This window comes from Argentina anserina, chromosome 3, assembly GCF_933775445.1.
Source record: "Argentina anserina chromosome 3, drPotAnse1.1, whole genome shotgun sequence".
Taxonomy (NCBI): Eukaryota; Viridiplantae; Streptophyta; class Magnoliopsida; order Rosales; family Rosaceae; genus Argentina; species Argentina anserina.
Window position 1 is genome coordinate 27836343 of NC_065874.1, and position 25664 is coordinate 27862006.

At 36.5% G+C, this 25664-nt stretch overlaps 3 protein-coding genes across 3 annotated transcripts; 1 reads left to right on the forward strand and 2 right to left on the reverse strand.

The window, feature by feature from the left end:
• Positions 1–6729: 6729 nt before the first annotated feature.
• LOC126787380 (pentatricopeptide repeat-containing protein At1g12300, mitochondrial-like) lies at positions 6730–9479 on the reverse strand. The gene is made up of 2 exons (XM_050513276.1): positions 7975–9479; positions 6730–7045 (listed from the first exon to the last, which is right to left on the reverse strand). Exons 1-2 carry the CDS (start codon positions 9465–9467, stop codon positions 6730–6732), a joined length of 1809 nt encoding a protein of 602 aa, XP_050369233.1. The 5' UTR covers positions 9468–9479.
• A 220-nt stretch (positions 9480–9699) lies between these two features.
• Positions 9700–10781, reverse strand: LOC126789285 (chitinase 2-like). Its single transcript, XM_050515413.1, has one exon. It carries the CDS (start codon positions 10738–10740, stop codon positions 9817–9819), a length of 924 nt encoding a protein of 307 aa, XP_050371370.1. The 5' UTR covers positions 10741–10781; the 3' UTR covers positions 9700–9816.
• Positions 10782–20388: 9607 nt separating this feature from the next.
• LOC126789287 (zinc finger protein CONSTANS-LIKE 2-like) lies at positions 20389–22950 on the forward strand. Its single transcript, XM_050515415.1, has 3 exons — positions 20389–20819; positions 21334–21507; positions 22607–22950. The coding sequence occupies exons 1-3, from the start codon at positions 20442–20444 to the stop codon at positions 22802–22804; spliced, it is 750 nt and encodes a 249-aa protein (XP_050371372.1). The 5' UTR covers positions 20389–20441; the 3' UTR covers positions 22805–22950.
• Positions 22951–25664: the final 2714 nt, after the last annotated feature.

A 25664-nucleotide genomic window follows, 5' to 3' on the forward strand; every position in this document is an offset into this window, starting at 1 on the left:
TAACATAATCCGACAAAGGAAACCATCTTACTAACAAAATCCAACAAGGCAACCATCTTTTTAACAAACTGTGACAAATGCAATCATCTTACTAGCGTAATTTAATATGAAAATGCAATAATCTTACTGACAAAATCCGACAAAGGCAACAGGTAATCTGAAAGGAAACAATAACAAAATTCAATGAAGGCAACCACGTAACCCGACAAGACAACAATTTTAGTAACAAAATCTGACAAATGCAACTATCGTGCTAACACAAACTGACAAGACAACCATCTTACTAACATAATCTGACAAGCACCAATCCAAGCAATCAATGACTTGTTGTTTGCTAGAATCTATCAAGTTGGGCTAAAATCATTTATTAGTTTCATTGATTCTAGAAAAGAAACCTTAAGTTTCTAAAGTTAGGGCTCACATTGAAATTGGAACCACGCAAAACGACTAATTGTATGTAAAGGTTCAAAACTACAAAACAATGGCAGATGATTGAAACTTGCTCTAGAGAGAGAGAGGACAAAGCCGTGAAAGATATATATTAGCCAATAAGCTTCAAAAGATGCTCAGTTTTCAACAACTTTCATCTGATTGGCCTTTAAATTAAGGATACTATCCTTGCTACAATACAGATAGATTCAACAGAACTTATTGAAGACGAATTGAAGCGATGGACTTAGGGTAGGTCAGAGGCCATGGATAGGGTATCAACATATTAGGCCACTACCAGTAGATGATTACACACTGGTTTTTGATTAGTGAAAATAATTAACTGGATATTTTGCTAGATACTACCCTAACAGCCTTGACCTGCTAACATTTTATTACAAGTCTAGCACATATATAGACTTCCTTACACCAATTGAATGAAATGCAAGAAATACTCATGTCAAAACTACATAGCAATAAGTCTTAGTTGGTATATCAAGTTGTGCAAGATCACGTGAGCGACAACAATTTTATCAACATATATAACCAAATAAGGCAACTATCAAACTAACACAATTTGACAAGGCAACAATCTTATCAACATAATCTGGCATGACAAACATCTTACTAACACAATCCAACATGACAACAATCTGAGTAATCAAAAACTCACTTGGGACCAAATATGTTTTAACTCTCATGTGAAGCGTTTTCAAAAAATCAATTAGGACAAATCATTTTGATATCATCTTTCTCAAGTGAGATTACTCTCTTATTAAGTCAAAAGCAGAGAAAATCAATATCATCAGTATCAAGGGATGGGAACAACCAAGGGACCAAAATTAAATTTTAATTTTTAAAAGAAAATATCAATAAAGAACTCAACAACAATACGTTTCATATTAGAACCATCATCATCAAACCAATTTCAAGAAAAACCAATTTCCAGAGGATATACATTAGCCACCACATTGAGCCTTCAAATTCTTCAGAACTCACAAAATGCACATCATTGAAATTAGGACTGCGCAAAATGACTAAACGAGTGTAAAGGTTCCAAGCTTACAAAACTAATGCAAATGATTGAAACTAACTATAGATAGCAAAAGAGAGAGGACAAAACAGTAGAGGATACATTTACTCATGACTAAAAAAATGCGTTGAAATTGGAGCTGCGTAAAACGACTAAACAAGCGTAAGAGCTCTTTTTTAAAATCTCAAAACTGGGCAAGATCACTCAAGTGACAATAATTTTATGAACATAACCCGACAATGTAACAATCTTATAAAACAAATCCTACAAGGCAACAACTTCATCTACAAAATCCGACAAGACAACCATCTTACTAAAATAATTCAATAAGTTAACAATATGAGCAATTAAGGCTAATTTGTGGGAACCTCAAACTGGGCAAAAATCACTTGAAACTGACAAATGTTTGCAACATATGGTTCAAATGTTAGGGGAAATATTTTCGAAAAATAAAGTGGAACTAATTTTTTGACCTCACTACTAAACAAAATCTCCTTTCAAGTGCTTAAGTGTAAGTACCTTATGTAGAAGAAAATCTCAAATTGTGACAGAAAAGATCAGTAACAAACTTAACAGCAATATGTTTCATACCATAACCATCATCGGATAAATTTCTAGATTAATGAAATAATCTCACTTAGAATTCGCGCAAACTTATTTAATTCATGATACAACTAACAAGTCATCTAACTATTATAATCCGACAAAGCAACCATATTCCGAAGATAAACCGACAAGGCAATCATCTTACCATTATAATCTGACGCGTTGATTTAAAATCTAACGAGACACCCATCTTACTAACATAATCCGACAAGTCAACAACATAAACCGATAAGGAATCAATCTTACTAATGTAATTTGACAAGACAACCATCTTATTAATATAATCCGACAAAGGCAACCATCTTACTAACCTAATCTAACAAGGCAACCATCTTACTAGCGTAATTTAATCCAAAAATGCAACAATCTTACTAACAAAATCCAACAAAAGGAACCAATGACCTGAAAGGCAACAAGAACAAAATCTCACGAAGGCAACAAGGCAACAATTTCAGTAACAAAATCTGACAAATACATCCCTCGTACTAACGCAAACCGACAAAGCAACCATCTTACTAACATAATCTGATAAGGCACCAATCCAAGAAATCAATGACTTATTGTTTGCTAACCTATAAAGTTCGGCTAAAATCATTTTTAATTTCATTGATTGCAAAGAAACCTTAAGTTTCTAACGTCAGAGCTCACAAATGCAAATGATTGAAATTGGAGTCGAGCAAAACGACAAATTGTATGTAAAGGTTTAAAACTCGAAAACAATGGCAGATGATTGAAACTTGCTCCAAACAGAGAAAAAGAGAGAGGGAAGCCGTTAAGAATATATATTAGCCACCAAGCTTCAAAAGACACTCAGTTTTCACCGACTTCCATCTGATATGTCTATAAATTAAGGATAGTATCCTTGCTACAGTATAGATTCAATTGAACATACTAAAGATTCATTGAAGCGATGGACTTAGGGTAGGTTTGTGGTTTTGGATAGGGTATCAACATCTTTGGCCACCACTAACAGATATAATACACATTAGTTTTTTATTAGTCAAAGTAGTTAACATGGTTTTTTGTTGGATACTACCCAAACAGCCTTAACATGCCAACATTTAATTACAATTCCAGCATATATATATATATGCTTCCTTGCACCAATTTAATGAAATGCAAGAAATACTCATTTAATGCTTTGGTACAGTCACAGGTCATTGACATATTTATTTGTTCCACTGTCACATGTCCCAAAGAATTGAAATTTATATCAAAGAGCTCTTAGTTGGCATATCAAGCTGAGCAATATCACTTGAATGATAAAACTTTCATCAACATATATAACCACATAAGGCAACAATCAAACTAACACAATCTGACATGGCAATGGTCTTATCAACATAATCCAACATGGCAACAATCTTAAGACTGAATAGCTCTAACTCTCATGGGGAACGTTTTCAAAGTCTAAAATGGGACAAACCATTTTGATCTCATCTTTCTCATGAGAGATTACTCTGTTATTATGTGCAAAGTATAGAAAATCAGTATCATCACTATCAAGGGATGGGATTAATCAGGGGACCAAAATCAAAACTCAAATTTTGAAAGAAAATATCAGTAAAGAACTCAACAGCAATACATTTCATATTAGAATCATCATCATCAAACCAATATCCAGAAAAACCAATTTCCAGAGGATATACATTAGTCACCACTTCAGTTTGAGCCTTAAGTTTCTTCATAACTCACAAAATGAAGATGATTGAAATTGGGGCTACGCCAAAATGTCTAAACGAGTGTAATGGTTCAAAGCTTACAAAACCAATGCAGATGATTGAAGTTAGCTCTAGAGAGAAAACGGAGAGGACAAAACAGTAGAGGATATACATTAGTCACCACTTTCAGTTTGAGCCTAAAGTTTCGTTAGAACTCACAAAATGCAGATGATTAAAATTGGAGTTGCGCAAAATGACTAAACGAGTGTTAGAGCTCTTTATTGAAATCTCAAAACAGGGCAAGATCACTCAAGTGACAACAATTTTATCAACATAACCGAACAATGTAAGAATCTTACTAAACTAATATCACTACAAAAAAACTGAGCCATTTGAAAATGTCATTTTACGACGCGGTCTTTAAATGCGTGCATTTGCACACTGTAAAAGAGTTTTACGGTGTGTTTTGCACAACGTTAATGGTTTTTTTTTCCTTTAGTGTATGACAAGCCAACAACTTTATCAACAAAGTCTAACAAGGCAACCATCTTAGTAAAAAAGTTCAACAAGGTAACAATCTGAGCAATCAAAGGCTTGTTTGTAGGAACCTTAAGGTGGGTAAAAAACATTTGAGACTGACAAATGTATGCAACATATGCTCCAAATGTTAGGGGAAACATTTTCAAAGAATAAATTGGGACTAATTTTTCGACCTTATTGCTTAAAAAACATCCTCTTTCAAGTGCTCAAGTGTAAGTACCCTCATATTTATTAGGGAGCTGAGGGAATCAATATCATCAGTATCAAAGGATGAATGCCGAATCAAATCTCAAATCTTGACAGAAAAATCAGTAAAGAACTCAACAACAATACGTTTCATATTATAACCCTCATCGAACCAATTTCCAGATTAATCAAATAATCCCACTTAGAATGCAAGCAAGCTCATTTAATTCATGATACAACTAACAAATCATTGGAATCATTATATATTCCAAAGTAATGTATCCCACATGAGCGAAATTCCAACTCAATGAGCTCTTTGTTGACACCTAAAACTAGGCAAAAGCTACTTGAGTGGCAAATGGCTTAACAACAGTGTGAAAAGGCAACAATATCTTACTTACATAATCATACGAGGCAATCATCTTACTATTATAATTCGACAAAGCAACTATTTTATCAGCATAATCCTAAAAGGCAACCATCTTCGGAACATAAACCGACAAGACAATCATCTTACTTTTATAATCTGACAAGGCAACCACGTTGATATAAAATCCGACAAGGCAACCATCTTAGTAACAGAATCCGAGAAAGCAACAACATGAACCGACACTAACGTAATTTGACAAGGCAACCATCTTATTAACATAATTCGACAAAGACAGCCATCTTACTAGCATAATTTAATCTGAAAAGGCAACAAATTCACTAAAAAAATCCGACTAACGTAATTTACTATGACAAGGCAACAATAACAAAATTCGAGAAAGGCAACTTGGTAATCTGACCACCACATTATTAACCGAAACCAACAAGGCAACCATCTTAATAACAAGATCCGAAAAAGGCAACCAGGTAATCCGACAAATGCAACCATCATAGTATGAAAATCTGACAAAGGCAACATTTAACCAAAGTAATCTGACAAGGCAACATTTAAGCAGTCGATGACTTGCTTGACTGCTAGAACCTCTCAAGCTGGGCAAAAATCACGTGAGGTTCCAAATAGGCTACGTTATTCGAGGATCAATCGAGACCAATCTTTTCATGAAAATCTCTAGAAAGTCAACACGAAACACAATCAAAAATGGTTCTCAACCCAAAAAAAAAAGAGGGAGCACCAGTGAGTCAACTGCAATTGCGTGCTAAACTACAAGAGTTTTCATCAGAAACGCAAGGCATCTAATTCGAATTGAACATGCATCAAATAGTGAAAACCCACCCACCCACAGCGATTGATTTGAAAGTGAATTTCAAGTAAATGCAAAATCAAACCTCATTTTGATTTGACAGAGACGATTGAAAACCGAAGCAAAACGTAATCAACAGAGGAAAAAAAAAAGAACAAAGTTTACCTTGGTGGTTGTGAAGTGCTTCGCTTCTCTCTGAGTTTCTCTCCGTCTCTTTTTCTCTTGAAACCCAAATTTGAAATTTAATATTGAATGTGAGAAAGAGGCTTCAAACACTAAGATAAGTGACGTATCTATTTTGACCATCAACTCACTAGTGTTTTGAGGCAAGGAGTCTCCGCATTAAGGTCGTGACACGTGTTTGCCTTACTTCACGGTAAAAATAAAAAGCGACTCCTCTAGCACATGTAAAAAAAATAGTATCTCAATCCTCTTTCTTTTTTTGTGAGATTTAAAACGGGAGGGAAAATCAAGGCTAGCAGAAGGGTTTAGATACGGCAAAGCAACGTAAGGAGAACACATAAATGAAAAGCTCAAGGTAGATGTCATCTCAATTCTCAAGTAATACCATCGACCCATTGTCTCCAACTCTTCATTGCAAAACTTTCAAGCTCGCTTATTACCAAAGAGTTCCTTTTATCTGCAAATGTTATCTTCAACCAGAACAAAGTTGATGATAAAATTACACAAACGTAAAGTCTTATAATTCACTTGTGTCCATACTGTGGAAGCCTAAAAGATGTTGTCAAGTGTCAACATCAAGTGTAATAAAACTAAGGAGTTTAATTTTTACCGGCAAAAATTGAACTCCGCCCCTTGGATTATAGAACTCCCCAATGGTGAAACGGGATCTGCTTGAAATATTTGAAAGGTAATGGAGGAAATTTAATGAAAAATATGGTCAGACATAAAGAGCAAAAAGAAATTATGTCATTGTGAGAACAGAGAGTCCAGACACGAAAGAGAAACAGAGTGATGACATCATTATAGCCCAGCTAGAAATTTATCTTATTTTGAAGGCAAATTGCCAGCTCATGTAGGATTTAACAGTGGCAATGATCACTGTGAAAGTGTAAAATAAGCTTCATGCTGATCTTTTTATCAATGGCAACAAGGCTGGATCCACTTTCTCCCTAGACAATAAATGGATTATCATTTCCATTGTTGATGCATCTGCAGAGAAACCTCGCGGCACCAATTGATGAATAAGATCCATCGCCTTTGATAATTCATTGTTATTGATAAACCCTCGAATAAATATACTGTAGGTACCACCATCTGGAAAGCAGCCTTCCTCTTCCATTTCTGCAAGTAACTTTTGTGCCTCTTTCATTTGGCCTGCCTTACAATATCCTCCGATCATTATAGTATATGTCTTAACATTGCAATGAAGTCCCTTTGATGATGAGGAATTTTGACCAATGACCACTTTTTTGTCCCCGAATTGATATTTAACCTTGTTATTAAATTTTGTTTAAAAATAGCCATATGAGAGTACAAAAAGTCCTCACTACCCTTGATTAATTTATATTTAACCTTGTTATAATTGGTTAAGTTATCAGAATTACAGAGTCGATGGCTTGATGCTTATGTGAATGAATTGACAAATTAAAATCATCACGACCTAAAGTGTTTTTAGCTTGTGTAGTTGGTCGTAAGAAAAAAAATGATTCCCATGGATCTAGCTGTTGGGTCTGTAAGGACTACGCTATTTGTGAAACGTACATGATTCAATAGATCTGGATCAAATCGGCAAGAAGAGTCATATTGATCAGCTCATTACATCAAATGTGTTGAAGAAATTAGGTTTTCTTGCAGGGAAGACTATGCTCTTTGCCACGCATAAGAAAACAGAGGGAGACGTGGTTATGTTTAAGAGTGGCTGTAAATATATTGAGATGAGGGTTGAGAGGAGAATAGGTGGAGAAAAAGATGAGTGTATGAGGACGGAGGAAGGTAGAGATTTGACTTCAAAGTCAAAAGCTAGCCATATATGTGATATTGGATAATTTGGATGGTTCCTTCTTATTCGACCTAGCAAGAATGAAAATACATTTTAATTAAGAAGCAAGGAATGATCGATAACTATCATAGCTAGATCATAAACATAAAGGATCGGAAACCATATATAGATGATCATCATGATATTGAAAAATAGAGAAATTGGTTTATCATTAGAGAACTGAGAACAGTACATAGTAGGAGGAGGAGGAGAAACGAGAAATAAGTGAGTAATTTACCAAGAGTAGTCAAGACTTTTCTTATTGTGATATGGTTATTTTTCAATTAAATTATGAAACAAGGTTAAATATCAATTCAAAGACAAAAAAGTGATAGAGAGAAAAATAGATCCCTTGCAGCTTCAACATTTCCAGCTTTGACAAAATAATCCATTAGGATAGTGCATATAACAATATTTGGTTGCAACTTCAAGCCTTCCATCTCTCGCAGAAACTCTATTGACATACCAAGTTGTTTGTTTTTACAAAGGCCATCCAGCAAAACAGCACATGTTTGAACATCCGGAATTTGGCCGCATTCTTGCATCCTAGAGAACAACTCTTTGGCATCTTGTATTCTCCCCAATTTGCAAAAACCATCCATAAGTGTGGTGTAAGCGATGGTATTAGGAACCACTCCCTTACGAGACATTTCCTCAAATAGGATCACAGCCTCATCAATCTTTTTATGCTTGCAATATCCATTAATGAGTACGTTATAACTAAGAACATTGACCATAAGACCCTTGCTAACCATTAGATTGAAGACTTTTCTTGCCTCGTCCATCTCTCCTCTCAAGCAGTAACCATCCATAAGCGAACTGTATGTAACTACATCAGGTACAGTATCTCTTTTGATCATCACTTCAAACACAGATTCAGCTTCCCGAACCTTCCCCACTTTACACAGTCCATCTACCAAGATACTGAACGTCCAAACATCTGGACAGATATTTTGACTCGCCATTTCATTCAACAACCTCGTAGCTTGTTCCCACTGGCCTAATCTGCAAACTCCATCAATCAATGAGTTAAAGGTAATTACATCTGGGGGAATATCTTTTATGCTCATCTCTGAGAAGAGGTTGAATGCATCGGCGATTAGTGTCTCCTTGCAAAGACTGTCAATAATCGTGTTATAAACAACCACGTTAGGCTTGCAATCAGGAGATAGTTCCATCTTCCTGAGCCGTTGAATAGCTCCATTATTGTTGCCGTTGATGCACAACCCCTTTATCAGTGTACCGAAAGTAACCACATTGGGTTTACAACCGCTGTCCACCATTTTTCCGAAAATTTCTGTTGCCTCGGGAACTCTATTTACGAGAAGAAACCCGTTGATCAAAGTGGTGAAGGTCCAGACATTTGGTTCCATTCCAGATTTGAAGAATCTTCCGAGGACAGACAAACTGAATTCCATTTGGTTCAAACGACAATAACAGTTGATGATGAAACTAAGACTATAATCATCAAGAGCCACACCCAATAGATTCAATTGTCTATACAAAGATATCACTTCCGAATATTGCTTCAATTTTGCGAGTTGACCCAATACCTGAGTGAAACGAATGATGGAAGGCAGAGGACGCGTTTGAAGCATTTCATCGAACAGCTTCATGGCTTCCTCAACTTCTTTGGGTTTTGAACGTGAAACTCTCAGACGCTGCTCTAGTTGGGTATTGTTTCTAGTTTGGGTTGGTTCTGAGGGTCGCGAGTGAAACGAGGATGAGTTGCGGGTGAAGAGAGCAACAAGAGTAGAAGGGGGAAGATTGGACATACCTCTGTATAGGCTATAGCAAGAGTAAGCAGTGCTCCGTTTCATACTTAAGGCAGAGAGAGACAGAGAGACAGAGAGAGATACTGAAATCGGAGGTGGATCGAATCAGGTGTTCCTTTTGGACCGCTCGGTTTTAATCTTCGTAATGCAAAGTTTCTGAGGGCTCGTCAAACATACTGAGTGATCGAGTTTGAAAATGAGCTCTCTCAAGAACATTTCCATCATTTTACTCGTATTTTATTATTGAATTATTTTTATTGAGGGTAATATAGGAAAATTAAACTATTATTTTTCATATAGGAAATAACTGATACAATACCGTAGCCTGGAAATGAAATCAACAGACTGAACATATACATGAGGAAGCAAGCATGGAAATTGGTGTGTACATTTTCTAATGAGGAATTGCCAGAAGGGCCTGGGATTGCTTTTCATAACGAAAACCATTTTTCTTGGAATCATCAGCAGACCAGACGAAGATACCATTAAGGTTTTGTTCACTCCGGAGCCTATGGCAGGCAGTAAAGAATCCATTTTCAGGGGACAATCCACCACTCCCGTCGGTGCTGAAGCTCGCTAGGACCTTCCCGCCATTGTAGTTTGAGCTTTGAGTCTTGAAATAATCTATAAACTGAGACACTGTGGTGCTTTGATCATAGGCATAGAATTGGAAATTCACATAGTCTATCAGTTGGCCGTAGTTCTTCCACAAAGCCAGGTAGTGACTCTGAACGTCATCGTCATCAAAAGGAGCAATTGAAGCAAACTTGATCACACCATTGTCCTTGAGGGTTTTTATAAGCCTTCCAATGCACTCGGAGAAAGTATCGGGATCGGATTGAAAATGCTCGTAATCAATGTCAATCCCATCAAGATTGTACTGCTGGATGATACTTGTGAGTGAAGAAACAGCATTAGAAACCCATGAATCAACTGAAGAAGGGTTGAAATAGGCAGGGCCGCTATTGACACTGTCCCCTCCTAAGCTTAAACCAACCTTCACGTTTGAATGTGCATTCTTGATATCCGAAACTTGTGAGGCGCCGAGGTTGTCAGTGTCCCAAAAGACATTGAAGTTTCCATTTGTGGGTGAAGAACCGGAAGTGTCATAGTCGATGGCGAAGGCGAGAAGGAAGTGGACTTCAACATTTGGATTAATGGGGACATCGGAGAACTTGACATTGTTGAATTCAGCTCCTATGTATTCTCTAAATATATCTGAATTTGATGGGGCAGCTTTGATTGAGGCGTGTGATGTGATCATGAGGGCTTGAATGAACACGAGGGTGATAATAAGCTTAAGCTTTGTAAATGACATTGCTATTGAATCCGAAGAGTGGTTATCCGTTCTAGATTGGGGTGGCTAGTTTGTGTTGTGTGGTGAACACTACCTGTAAAATACCTAGATTTATAGTGAAGTCTACTCAAGTGAATATGCAGATTGATTTAGCTAATTACGCGACGATAAGCTAGTTGGTTGCTGTACGTTGTGTACAAAGAGAGACGCTTGTCTTGGAAAGATGGCACAGAACAAACTTAAGGTAGCACACCATCTAGAATGTGACGTATATATGTGGCTCAGAATCCAGTCGGATGTACCCAGCTACGCAGTGGTTACTTCTCAGTTTGGGCCAAATAAACAGTATGAAACATCCGGATTAAGAATCACAACAAATACCGGTAACATAAATTGGGCCCAATAGCTACGAATTATTTAATTAGTTTTTAAAGGATAATACTGTACTTTCAACTTTTTTGATAGAATCAACGCTTCAGAGTTTGGGTTCTGATAAGATCAACAAAGGTAGTTAAAAAGCTTCATGTGACTCGTATGTTCATTCCCGCGACCTCACACATAAAATAGATTGTGATTGAAAGTTCCATTGCGCAGGCGAATATTGTACATACCTCTAAACTTAGGCTCTTAACAACATAATCGCTTGTGCCTCCGTCTGTCCCAACGTAGCATTAAATGCTCTATCAAATGTCACACAAGAAAAGCCAAAGTGTCAGACTCTAATGTAGGTACTTTTTGGGCGGTGCATGTCCCAACTCCATATCTTACTCCCCTTTGATGGCACTCCATGATTAGAGACCTAACCAACAAACCACGTCTCTGAGTTGACCCTTAATTTCAAGCAAGCTAGGGCAACAAAGTCCAACATAGTAATCCAATAGGTAGAACGACCTGATTGCTTGGCCTACCCGTCGTCGACCTAGCTAGTTCGCTCAGCGTTCTTCTATCTTCTATGAGAAAATGACCATAATGCTTTGACATCAATAACTACCGTATCCGTCGTCGACCTAGCTCACTGTTCTTCTATCCTCTAATGTGAAAACTACCATAATGCTTTGACATGCTGCATTATCTTGACGTTCACTATGTATCGTAAGGGTCAACTTACCAGTTACCACTAAAATTTAGGGCTGGGAGATCAGAAGATAGCTAGTGAGGTGAGGATTAATAATTGGAAATGACATTGATGTGGAAATTAAACTCGACAGAGTTTGCGGTTAGAAGTGGTTCTTGTGTGTAGCACAAGGCCACAAACCACAATGTCAGCTTAGGTCAAATATACCTATTACCTACCGTGGCATATTGTTGATTATCAGGCTTGACTTGATGATCAAAAAATGGAGAAACCCCAAGTTAAGGACTTAAGGGCGTGTGTTTACTGCGCAAGTTTGTGATGGTATATATATGCTCAACATGGTAGATCAAGTCTACTTAATTGCCTCTTCTAAAAAAAAGTCTACTTAATTGCCCTAAAATATCGTAGCGAAGAAACAACGATCATTACTCGATAGACAATGGACAGAAGAAAGAACTGAAAGGAGTGTGAATATATGCGATAATTTATGGTATAGCGCGCCCTTGAGAATTGCCCAGTGCAGTTAGTTGTGTTTTTTTGCTGCAGATAGTGTTTTTAGTTGAAAAACAATTAACAATCTGTTTCATGTACTTGTACGTGCCTATATTAACTCCACTGACAGTTTCATTTTACTGGGAGATTTTGGTACGTTAATGATCGTGACATTGAAATATATCTGAATCTGTAATATCCCCTTTTTATTTTTATCAATTTCGATCTATAAATACGATACAATAGATTGTTCATAGATCAAATTATATCATAGATTAGATTACGCTAGCTTGAATAACTTTATAATGTGTTTTGAAATTGACTAAATAGATTTCGCTAGCCGATTATAGCATGTTTAGCAATGCTAGTCATATTTTAGTTAAATTTCAAACAAAATAGTTTAAAAGTCATTTTAGTCAGCCAATTTAGAAATGCGTTTACATTAGTACTCTCTATTATAGTTTTATTCGAACTCAAAGTATTAAATACATCACTAAAAAAATATTTTGAATTTATTTTTAAATTATATATAATTTTATACAAGAAATGTTTTAAATTCTAATGTTTTAACTTTAAACTATCTCGTTAGACAAATATGTTGAGTGAGATAGCTCAAAGTTAAACTAAAGTTATAATAAAAAGTGTAATACAATCATTATTTTTCGTAAAAAGCTAAAAATACTTTCTAAAATAGTTTAAAATTATAATAGAGAATCTTCTCAGCTAAAGATGCTCTTAGACCTTAATAATTAGGGCTTCTTATAAAAAGTCTATTTTGATACATGAAATAAGAAAAAAGTCACCAAGTTTTAGAAATTAGAAAAAAAAAATCTATTTAAAAAAACGCTTAAATCGTTGCCACTGCATTTTCAAAAAAAAAAACAAGGCATCTAGGTCTCGGCGACGCCGACGAGGAAAGTGTCGAGCGAGATGAATCAGACAAGTGGTTTTAATCCAGCAAACAAGAGCAAATTCACAATTCCATTGTGTCTACTTTGCTTGCTCTGATGGATGGTCTTGATTCCCATGGACAAGTGGTTTTGATCGGAGCAACCAATCGAATTGATGCAATTGATGGAGCTTTGCGGCGCCCTGATAGGTTTGATCGTGAATTCAACTTTCCTTTGTCCGGCTATGAGGCCCGAGCTGAAATTTTAGACATCCACAGTCAGAAATGGAAGCATCCTCCTTCACATGAGTTAAAATCGGAGCTTGCGGCTAGCTGTGTTGGATATTGTGGTGCTGATTTAAAGGCTCTTTTCATTGAAGCTGTCATACGTGCTTTTCGTGAAAAATATCCTCAGGTCTACACAAGTGATGATAAATTTGTAATTGATGTTGATTCAGTAAGGGTTGAAAAGTACCACTTCATTAAGGCCATGTCAACAATCACCCTAGTTGCTCACAGAGGTGATGTTATTCACTCTAGGCCATCATCTTCAGTTGTTGCACCATGCATGCATAGGCATCTCCAAAGAGCCATGAACTATATTTGTGATATTTTCCCTCTGATATGAGTGTCACCTGAATTGTAACATGTAGTGTGATATGGGTTGTGACAGGGGATGTCACAGGTAGTGTGATAGAAGTTGTGACAGGTAGTGTGACAGAGGGTGTGACAGGTAGTGTGATAGAAGTTGTGGCAGGTAGTGTGACAGGAGTTGTGATAGGTAGTGTGACAGAGGTTGTGACATGGGCAATGTGTATGATAGTGGTTGTGACAGTAGATGTGACAGTTAGTGTAAATAGATAATGTGACAGCTTCTGTGACAGTGGGTGTGATAGCGGTTGTGACATGAGGTGTGACAATTAATGTAAGAGGTAGTGTGACAGTGTTTGTGACAATAGGTGTGACATGCCGAGAGAAATGTGAAAATATGCGAAATTTTGTTAAAATTCAAATAAGATTGGTATAAGTATGCTCAGAATGAAGAGAATAGCTAGAATTAGATAACCTTGAGCTTCGGTTTCGCCGGAATTACTTGGAACACCGCCATTGATGGTGGCAACCCTTTGCGATAGTTGTTGCCCCTTGTACGGTTGGTTGATTCAGAGTGGGTAGTATATCAAATGAAAGAGAGGAGCGAGATCTTTCTAACGGTACCAATTTCGTCAAAATCTATCGCCGAAAGGGAAAATTATAGCCGAAATTAGAAAAAGAATGAAAAAAAAAGGTGAGAAATGACAAAACAGTCCATAAAATATTTTTAAAACGATTTTTTTCTAATTTTGTTAATTTTTTTTCTAATTTCTACTTTGATAAAAATTTTATAATTAATTCATAAATAGTGACATTTTTCTAATATAAGTTAGGAAATTGTACCTTTTTATAATTTGCCCTAATAATTAATCATGCGGGTACTTAAACCAGGTCAAGTTATTCAGCTTATAAGCTCATTTGGTTGAACTTGAGCATCTCCAACAGTGTTAGCTATATACATAGCTAAACGTAGCATTTAGCTACCAAATATCATCGTTATACTTTAGTAGTTATAATTATTCTTAAGTTAATTTCAATTTTCAACACATAAACAAAGTTTAGTTAGAATTATTTTCTCTCCCCTCTCTAATATTTAACTAGAATTTTTAGCTAAAATTAAAACTTACTGTTAAATAGATCGATGTAAAAATTATCCTAAACTTTGTTTAAAAACCAATTTTTTTTCAAGATAGCTTGTGTTTTGGAGATGCCCCATGAGCAAAAAATTCAGCATAAGGATCCATCCTATAATCAAGTCGGAGTTCTTCAGCTCATTAAAGCAATTCAATCATTCGACCTTACCCGGCTAACCATGCAACAAAATCAGAGGGGATTAATACGTGCATATTTTTGCCAGTACGAGTTCGTAACTAGTTTTTTTTTTTTTAATTAGTCAAATAGTGCAATATCACATATGACCTTGAGGCTAATATATAAACATTAACCACATGGCGTACAGAATCACTATCATGGACTCGTGGTAGTGGAGAAGCTGTTCTAAATTCTTGTTGACCCTATTTGACAAGTCCACAAGCTACGCACAATTTCGTTTTCTAGAAGAAAATACCCCACCCACGTATATTTTCTAAAGGTTCACCATAGGAAGGAATAAGAGCACAGTTGCCTACTAGGATTGTAGGCAATAGCCATACATGATTTCGATTTTATAGCCTAGCGAAACTAATTGGGATCGTGATGATGCTTTTTTTTTTTCCTTCCAAGTATTATTGAAAAAGGAAGAAAAATATCGAAACAAAAAAAAAAATTGTAGGATAGATAAAGGAAAAGTGCAAGTGACTTTGATAAACATGAGCGCGACTTACTAATATAAATTTTAGGGAAAATTACAAATGAGGACATTACGACGAGGACCAAGTGATGAAGACGTTCATATCAATTTTAGATACTTTTTTATATCATGCATATAATTTTATGCAGAAGTGAGCTAGTTTTTATATGATATGAATGATAATTATAATTATTTATTTTAATTTTTTTATAATTTGTGTGGTTGTGTCGGATAAATAATATTGATAAGTTTAACCATGCATGCGCATATTAAAACCGATTGAGACGCAATGAGGAATCAGACCTATAATGTCATTAACAAATTCTGCATATTTAACACTGCGCATTTTAGAACCGATCGAGACGCATGAAGCCCCCCTCATCTTTGAGGCTAGCATGTGCATCAACATTTTCAAAGTGCAAAATCTTTATACAATTCGAGTATGGCACGTACTAAATATGCAAGTCATAATAGTAGACAAGGAAAACGATACATGAAAACCTCCCATGGGGTGATGGGGACATGCTAGGTACGATCAACAAGTTGGTAGAATAGCACAGTACGTAACACAATTCCGTTGTTACGTTACGCAATGGCATTGCACAAAGTCCTGCAAATCACTATAGTCTTCTTGAAGAGCAACAGCTAGAGGATGCAAATTAAGTTCGTTCCGATTGGATGGAATCAGTTTCCAACTGAGTTATCAACCAGACGAGTCACGAAACGTTTGGTTGGACAAGTTAGTTACTCTGCGCACTAGCTAGTCTGTGCAGATCGATCAAAAGGTCTTAGAAGCAATTGATTTGGGGGGGGGGGGGGGGGGGGACTGGGTTTGTTCTCTGAGTCTCTGACAGATCACAAGATCGATACTACTCATCATACTCGTATTGTCTTCCTTTCTGAAGTGATATAGATGATTCGGTCTCATGGACCTACAGCATGCGAATTATGCATGAAAGATGCTGAGGATCGAGGTCCCTTACTTGGGGTCAATGTACATCTTCATTGATCGTCTGAGAGTTTTCAAAGTCTGCATCATCGCGTGGGAATTATCAGAGTCAAGCATATGTTATTATGCCCTAGATTGGTTTTCAAGAGCATGGATGGGAACCAAAATTAGCTAGGCAAACTCATGCATCAATTAACCTTCAGTGGGGAAATTAATTGATGAAGTGAAACTGAAATATTGATATAACATTGTGTTCCTTTTTTTTTTCTAATCGAATATAACGTTAACAACTTAACATGGTAAAATTACAAAGAGAAGTCGACAACTTTTTAGAGGTATTTGGAGTTGCCTCAATTCATTCCTTAAAATTTATTACCCACCCCCCCCCCCCCCCCCCCCCCACACACACACACACACACACTTAGCCTCCTTCATTTTTAGTTTTTAATACGTACAAAAGAAGAAGATGCTGGAGGTCCAAGATACAATTAAATCAATTGTATTGTAGTTTGGTTTTTTTTTTAATGAAGTATCTTTGGACTAGTTAGTTATTGTTGCAATTTAAGAAAAAAAGAATTGTTGTTGTTGTGCTATCAATTGAATCAACTATAAACTAAAAGAATTTCTTGTTTTGTAAATATTTACTTGGAAAGTTGTTGTTATACCATAAAATATTATTTTCTGTATTTTTTTAACGGCAAATCTTAGAACAACTATAACACTGGCTCACATGTACTGTTTCTAAAATCTGCTTTCAGTGACTTATAATTTTAGAGAAAAATATTTTTATTTGATCTACCAAACATAATAGAATTAAAAAATTGACACATAAACTGTTTTTTTTAGTTAGTGTGATATTTCCTGCAAACAAATTCTCATGAGGATTTGTCATTTTGAGAAATGGGTTATATAAATATATACATATATATAATATCAGAAAAAATATATATAACTAGCTACTTAAATCTTTAGTCATTATTTTATTGTCATAGAAATTTAAGAAATATCATGAAGTTAATAATTATATTGTTGTAATATAATTTGAAAACAAGACAATGGTACTTAAGTTCAATCATGCTTAAGATCCTAACCCTATATTATTATAATCCTTCCTAACAAGAGGGTTGGTATGTCTCTACATCCCTAATTATTAATATGACTAGGTGTAATTAATCTATAGATTATAATCATCATGATTTTGTTAGTTTCAACTTTATTCATATGATTGGGATTTCTGAATGCTGCTCACATGGAGATGTGTAAAATACTGACTTCTTTTCAGCTCTCATGTGGATCTAAGTGATGGTAGATCACATATATAAGTACCGGTGTATCACATATAAGTTATGTTCTTTCGATGGATCGACAGTTTCATGATCTTCTTGTCATCAACTATCACTCCAAGGGTGCAGCGTTACAATTATGTAGAACCAACATTTAACTAATATCAAAACATGCGCAGGAATCAGAACTCATAGAAATGAAAGGAAAACCTTGCGAACCCTAGCTAATAACTGCTGAAGCTAGCTAGAACCAAGAGAGTCGATAGGACGATAGATATATTTAACTGAGATCTTGCTATGCCAGTACAGTTTCCTTGTCCTTCACTCCTTCCTGATTCACTGTGACTACAAGTGAATTATTTGCCCAGTGGGACTGGTACTGGCCGGTACATTCATATGGGTTTGTAGGTACTAAACTAGAAGCTAGTTCATATTTGCCAAGGCAGATTCAACCTGGCAAACGATACAGGCCTCCACATTTCACCTGCTTACAAACTTGTACCATACAAGCTTAATTTGATAAGTTCATCACCTAGCTGCTAGCTGGAAGGCCTCCAAATACCTGAACCTAGATAACTTTCTCCCATGTTCTTGATATATATATATATATATATATATATATATATCAATCTTTATGCATGCATACTTAAGCATTTCAAATCTATATGGCTAATTCGGCTAACTATTTATATCGGTAATTAATAACGCTTATTATGTTATTAGAATCTCTTTTTTTGTTATAATCATCTATGTTGTTAGAATCTAACAACCATATTTTTTGAAAATGAAAATGAGATGAAAACGTGTTCGTTAATATATTTTTTTAAACAAAGGAAATGAAACCTGAAAATATTTTTAACTTTTACAAAGGAAAAGTGAAAACATTTAATCAACGTTTTCACTATTTCATTTTCTCATTTTTACTTTTAAAACTTATTTTAAAAAACCGTTTTCGAAAACATTATCGAACACTTTTCTTCCAATAAATTGTTTTAAACTACTGATTTATTGAAAGAAAAAAGTGTTATAAAAAGAGCGTTGAAGCACATATACAATTTTCATTCAACGTTGCATAGAGAACACACTGGGTAAGTGGTCGACAGGTTATGATCGAGCAATAGGTACTCGTATATCCTCTCCAGCAGAAGATAATCGAAATCCAGCGTAGGGCTCGTCAACAGGCCAGACCTTAGTACATTTAGATAAAGTGACGGGCCAGTTATTTTCACAAATATGAATATCTAAGTCTTTCTATCTAAAGCGGGCCTTGCGGGATTTTACGGGCCGAACCTTGCGGGTTTGTATTAGAAAAAAAACATAATACTCTTATTTAAGGGTTTGGAACGATAAAAGAATTCTTAAAAAACATTCTCAAAAAAGTTACAAATAAATTCTATTTTTAAAATATTGTCGATCGACACCAGTATATGTGATCGATATATAAATTTAAGGACCCTATAAAAATTTCGTCTGTTTTGGACATGGTTTGACCGTCCGTACCTACGAAATTCCGACAATCAAACGAGGTCTGAATTGAATGAAATTTTTACATGGTCACTAAATATATATACCGATCACATCGGCTGGTGTCGATCGATCCCGATAAGTTTCCTTCATATTATCACTTCATAATGCGATAGTTTTATTGTAAACCTAATATAAAGGTATTATGATATATTAGTGGACACTTCGGCGATCGACAACTCCACTTCGGAATATAGTCAATCGACACCAGCAGATGTGATCGGTATATATATTTAGGGATCCTGTAAAATTTCGTCTGTTTTGGACATGGTTTGACCGTTCGTACCTACGGTCAACAAAAAAAACATTTTGACATATTAAAACCATATTGACCAGAGTTACGCCAAATAAGTTTCCTCGGTGCGACTCTGCATGAGTGGTGACAAAAATTATGTGATTCTAGATATGCAAACGGTTTTCGGGGTTCTCATCTTGGTAATGAGTCATCCATTATGACATATTAGTAGTGTTTTCGGTTTACCGGAAATTTCGACGGTCAGACGAGGTTTGAATTGGATGAAATTTTTACAGGGTCACTAAATATATATACCGATCATATCAGCTAGTGTTGATCGATCATGAGAATTTTCTTTCATATAGTCGCTTCATAATACGATAGTTTTATTATAAACCTAATAGAATATGTGTGTATAATATTGTATTACCTGATTGGCTTTTTCGGGCCGAGCCTTAGAGGCTTTTACGGACCGGGCTTTGGTGGGCTAAGCCTACGGGCTGGGCCGGGTTTTACACCTCTAAATTAAACACGACCATCTACCCACAGAAGCGGGCTCTGGAGTGCTCTCTTGCGGGCCGGGCTGGATAAAAGCCCATTGAGTTTGTGGACCTCCATGGATTTTTCAGATTCGCGGGCTAAATGATGAAGCCTAATCGAGCTTGCACAAACTCTCCTTTGGTCAACGCTTTTTTCTTCAAGAACATGACGTCAGTATCCACGTCACCAACCATGCAGACCCATCCCGTCGTCCCTAATCTCTATGGCCCCTTGCTACCCCTTTGCTTTAAGTACCCCCAATCCCCTCCTCCGGTATATTCACTCCCATATCCCCTCAAAACCTTCCAACACCTCCCAAAATTCTCGACCGACATCTCCAACTCCACGCGCCGCCATGTACAGTCACAACAGCACCGCATTCCCACACGACTTCGACGGCCTGCCAATGCCGGCTCAGCCCTTCGGGACTTACAACAATGACTATAACTACCACCATCACCACCATGCGGTGGCCGTGAATGAATTCAGCAACAACAGTTGTAGCAGCGGCTGCAGCAGCTACGGCGGCTCGCCGACCTACGCGAGTACCACTACGACTACAACTACTCATGATTACGAGGTTGAGCCGAGCCTACAGATGATTCAGAAGAGTGTGAGCAGCCACTCGCTCCAGCAGAAGAAAGTTGGGACCCACCGGCTTGTCTCCGACTTGCTGGAGCTCGAGACCGGGCCCGTCCGGAGGGTTTACAGCACCGGCGACTTGGATTTGCAGGTTTGGCTCTGCATGGCTTTTAGGTCTCTCAGGAACATACAGAATTGATCAGTGGCAGATAATTAGGTTTATTCAAAAGACCACGTCGTTACCAAGCAGTGCATGTGTTAGGGTTTGGACGTTTAGTGTGTCATTAGTACTAATTAGACTGATCATTGAAGCTTAATCTGGGCTATAAATATTAGGTGAAATGTCTTTTCACTGTATATGAAGTGTATATAATCTTCTTTTGTCCAACATAGTGAACACTGAACACTAAGACCATTATTTTCTGTGATTACGAGAAAAACATGCGACTTTATTTTTGTCTAACCTGACATATATATAAATAGATTGTAAATTTGTACTTATTTGGTGTTAATTATCGATTACACAGTTTGACAATATAACATGCATGTGAGAGTATCCGGCAATTAGATATTTGCTCTTTATATACATTTGCTAAATCTAGTTCTGGTAACGATATATCGATGGCATGCAGAGGATTAACATTTCTAATTGGGTGCAAGTGCAGCAATTGCATAGGAGCTACAGATCATCATCAGAAACTAGTCCATTGTCAAGTGAGAGCAGCATGATCATTGAAGGAATGACCAAAGCCTGTCGATACAGTCCTGAGGAGAAGAAGGAAAAAATTGAGAGGTACAGAAGCAAGAGAAACCTCAGGAACTTCAACAAAACCATTAAGGTTTAGTTAATTCTGCTACACCTTTCTCAATCATCTAGTTTCTTCCTCCCTTTACTTTTATCAATCAAGACGTGATATCTTTGAATTAGTATTCTTCGGCTAATTGCTCGATCATTGACCCACCAGTACTTTGAGGTTTTATGGCCATAGACGATGGTGGTCTCGTTTATTGCTTTTTGGCCCACGATTTCTTACATGTAGATTCTTATGTAAATGTTTTACTTTCACTATAGCTCTGCTTGTTTTCTGCTATATCATCTATGGCCTTTGTGTGACTGTCACATCCCACATCGTTTCCATTCTATATGAATACATCCGAGTAGTGGATCATAAAGATGGTGCAATGTGGCGTGACACTTCGACATGAAAGGTCTGGTAGTCTTAGTCATCTGTATATTATCAAAACACAATAATAAGAGAGAATAGTCAATTTCTGCATGACAATGTTAAACCTGTCCTCGATGAAGTGTTCTCTATAGTTACTATGCAGGTGAATAGTATTAAACTATTAATTCCTTTTCTGCACTTTATCATGTATCTACATAAAAAGAGAAACTTACAGATACAAATTAAATACATTTCGAAGCACCATCAATATTATTCTCTAATCTTATATGATGTCGAAACCTTTTACCTTAATATTTTTCTGACCAATACTTATATTTTTCGATAACTTTGTATATGATGCTTAATCCTGGCTAGATTTCATTTCATTCCCTCTCTATGTCAATGCAGGTCATAAAAACAGACGTTCAACTCTCTCTATTGTCTTACTCTTGGATGTCTGTTTGAACTAGTAAACTTCCCAACGGGAGTGGTACATCTGATTTGTCTTTCATTTGTTAGCTAGATCAATCAACCTAGTTTCCTTCTAAATTATGATCGTATGTATGGTTCTGGTGTTGAAATTAATGTTCTGATGAGTCGTCTTATCCTTGAGAAATTAAGGTACAACCATGAAAAATAATGCAGCATATAAACTTGTATCCCTATGAGTGTGACAAGTTTATTGAAGATATATCAAGTAATTTCTGCTACTTTGGGTTTTACATAAATTTGAAACAAGAACCTTAATTTGTTGCCCCTTTTCCGAATTCAGTATGCATGTAGGAAGACATTGGCAGACAGTAGGCCGCGCATCAGAGGACGATTTGCAAGGAATGATGAAATTGATCAGAAGGATTCTCCTAATGTTCAGTGTAGCCAAATCAGTGGGGAGGATGATGAAGAGGATGGCGATAGTTGGATCAACCTGCTCGATGCATTCTCTTCAATTGAATCAAACTCCTTAATCTAGGACGATGAAACTATTATGCCAAATGTTTTAGCAAGTAGCTACTAGCCATATTAATCTTAGGCTGCTCCGCTTGATCTATCTTTTATTATGCAAAATGCTCTTCATGCGCTATTAAGCTTGAAGTAGGTGATGTAAAATTGTAAATATAGGTGATTGTATCATTCCTAGAATGATATTATTGAATTTCAAGGCTTCTAATTTTGCACTATCACCTAATTAGTCAATATGGTCATGCTCACGCTTGAATAGTGTTTCGAAGGATGACATTACTGTGACAGGTGATGAGAATAGATGAAAACAAAGTCATTATCACGGAAAAGGAAAGGGAAAAAAGCTTAACAGATATAGGTGGCCGGTGACCGTCACCTTCTCTTCCTGAGTTTGAATTTGGGAAATGTATATGCTCAAAGTAGCATCACAAAATCTGTGCTAGATTTTTATTCCTTGAGCCTACAACTCTACAAGATATACGAATATAAAATACTTGGTAAACCCTACAATGCTGGGATCTTGAACGATATATGGTGCTGCGAAGTATAGTGGGGCACGAGCTACTTATTGGCCATTGCCTACTTTGATACCAATATCAAGGGTTATTTATCAGCATTGCAATTTGCAAGAGGATAAATTTGCCCGGAAGACACTCCTTTGGTTCACGGAATGCAAAATTATTGTTCGACTTCCAGAGAATTGTTTCAGCAGTTTCCTTTTCGAGTATCATTTTCACATGTAGAATGTCCTTCCGATTCTGAAGACTTTGAAAAGATCAAACAAATTCCCAAGACAATTTTTATTCAAAAAAAAAACTTATGTATTGTTTGAATATTGGATGGTTTAGAAAAGAGTGAAATCAATGAATCAGTTACTTTACCCCCATCGAATTTAATTCAGAGCAATTGGAATGTAACTATCAGTTTAAAGATAATAATAAGGTGCGGTTCAATTCTTATCGCTAATGAGGAGAAATGGCCATGATATGATACATCATACATACTTATCAATGGCATCTCAATCAACCTCATATTATCATAACAAAAGGTGCTCTGAGTCCTTTATCATCAAACTCATACTGATTAGTGATTACTTAAGTGCACCAACAAACCATATAGAAACCGATCGAGTAGTATTATCATTAACGTATGGCAACCTACGATCAGCTGAGAATCATCAATATAGTTACAAATTTGTGGTCGGGAACGTTTTCCTGGCAATCACAACTTACTTCACAACTTCCACAACCATATACAAAATCAATTCAATCTCCACCCAAAGCAACCGCAATTTATAGAACAATCAGAAGAATCATCAGGTAGGTTTACAACAATGTTCCCTTGATTTCGGAAAGTCCTATGTTCAGAGTTTGCATTACGTATTTATACGGCGTAGACTTCACAATATAGGACTCAAATAATCTTGCTCACAAGAAAAACTTTGTGTATATGAAGGCGTGAGACGCGTATATGGTCAAACTCTTAAGCAGCTTCTGAATCCCCACTTTAATCATCTTTACAAACCATACAGCACTTGGGATTTGGTCATAAACTCCAAATTCTGTAATCAAAGCTTTCTGCTAATCATTTTGTTCCATGTTACTGAATGATTAGTGATGTTTCCTTAGGTTAAAAATTAGGAGATATGATTAAGTTGCAAGTCCACTTTTCTCTTTTACCAAAGGCTATAGCTCTGGTGAGACAACTTGTAACCAAAAGGGAGGGAGGACGGCGGTATTGATTTTTGTCGGCCGGCGGTGGATCAACCACTAACTAAGCTAAGCTAGGGACAAACATTATATTGATTCTATATAAACTACACTCATGGACTTTAATATAGAAGTTGCTGGTGTTTATAGTAGAAAACTAGAAATGCAGCTCCTGGCTATAGCCCAGAAAGTACAATTAGCATGACTTCACAACTTCTCTCCTACAGGCTAAATCAATGATTAACAATCACCCTTTACAGGGCCAACTCGTTAATGAGTGCGTGTACAGGGGATCAGAAGTTGCAAATTAGATAATACGCAATTCGTAAAAAGAATCTTGAGTTACCAGGAAAAGAAAAAATAATAATTTAGTTACCAAAACTTCTAGTTCATTGTGGTAGGCCAAACATTACACAGTTCATGAAACTGGTGCATTGAGGCATCTATAGTTCATTGATGTTGAAAATGCTCGAAGAATTTGGGGCTTTGTTTTTTAAACCATCTGAGGTTCCAACATTTTCAAGAAATTGGTTTTAGTATAAATGTAAGATCACGTATGTAATCTGAGGAGCCAAAACAGATCTCCCACGTAACTCTCAAGAAGCTCGATTTTGGCTCTTGATTATACTTGGGAGCCCATGATTTTACAGAATCCAGTTTTTTTGCCCCTCAAATCTATAATCAAAGTACATTGTCCAATTCTTGACTGATATCTGTTTCGTACAAAAGCCAGAACTCGAAAAGAAAATAACATTGGCTGTGCCCCCGACCAAGGGAAAGTCGAGCTATAATTCAATAAATGCACGTTTGTTTCCCCGTACTAACCTGCACTACCTTATATAAGAACTCACATAAATATAGCCGGTGTTTGTTGCAACGCGGCACTACGTTAAATGACCTTCTTTATTGTCACAGGGACACAGTCGATACCAAAACTTTTTCCCTATGTGATGGCGCTAAGTAGCCTACACTACCTAACCAGCCTACCCACTTCTCTCACTCAATTGTCTATTGCACAGCGGAAACTATCTAACAAGCGACAACGAGCATACAAGCAACACGCACACACACAACACAAGTGTTTAGGTAGGATCAAGAAGATTACAACGAGTGCTTTCAGCCTTGATCTACCCAAACCCAATCTGCCTAGCCACTCACTTA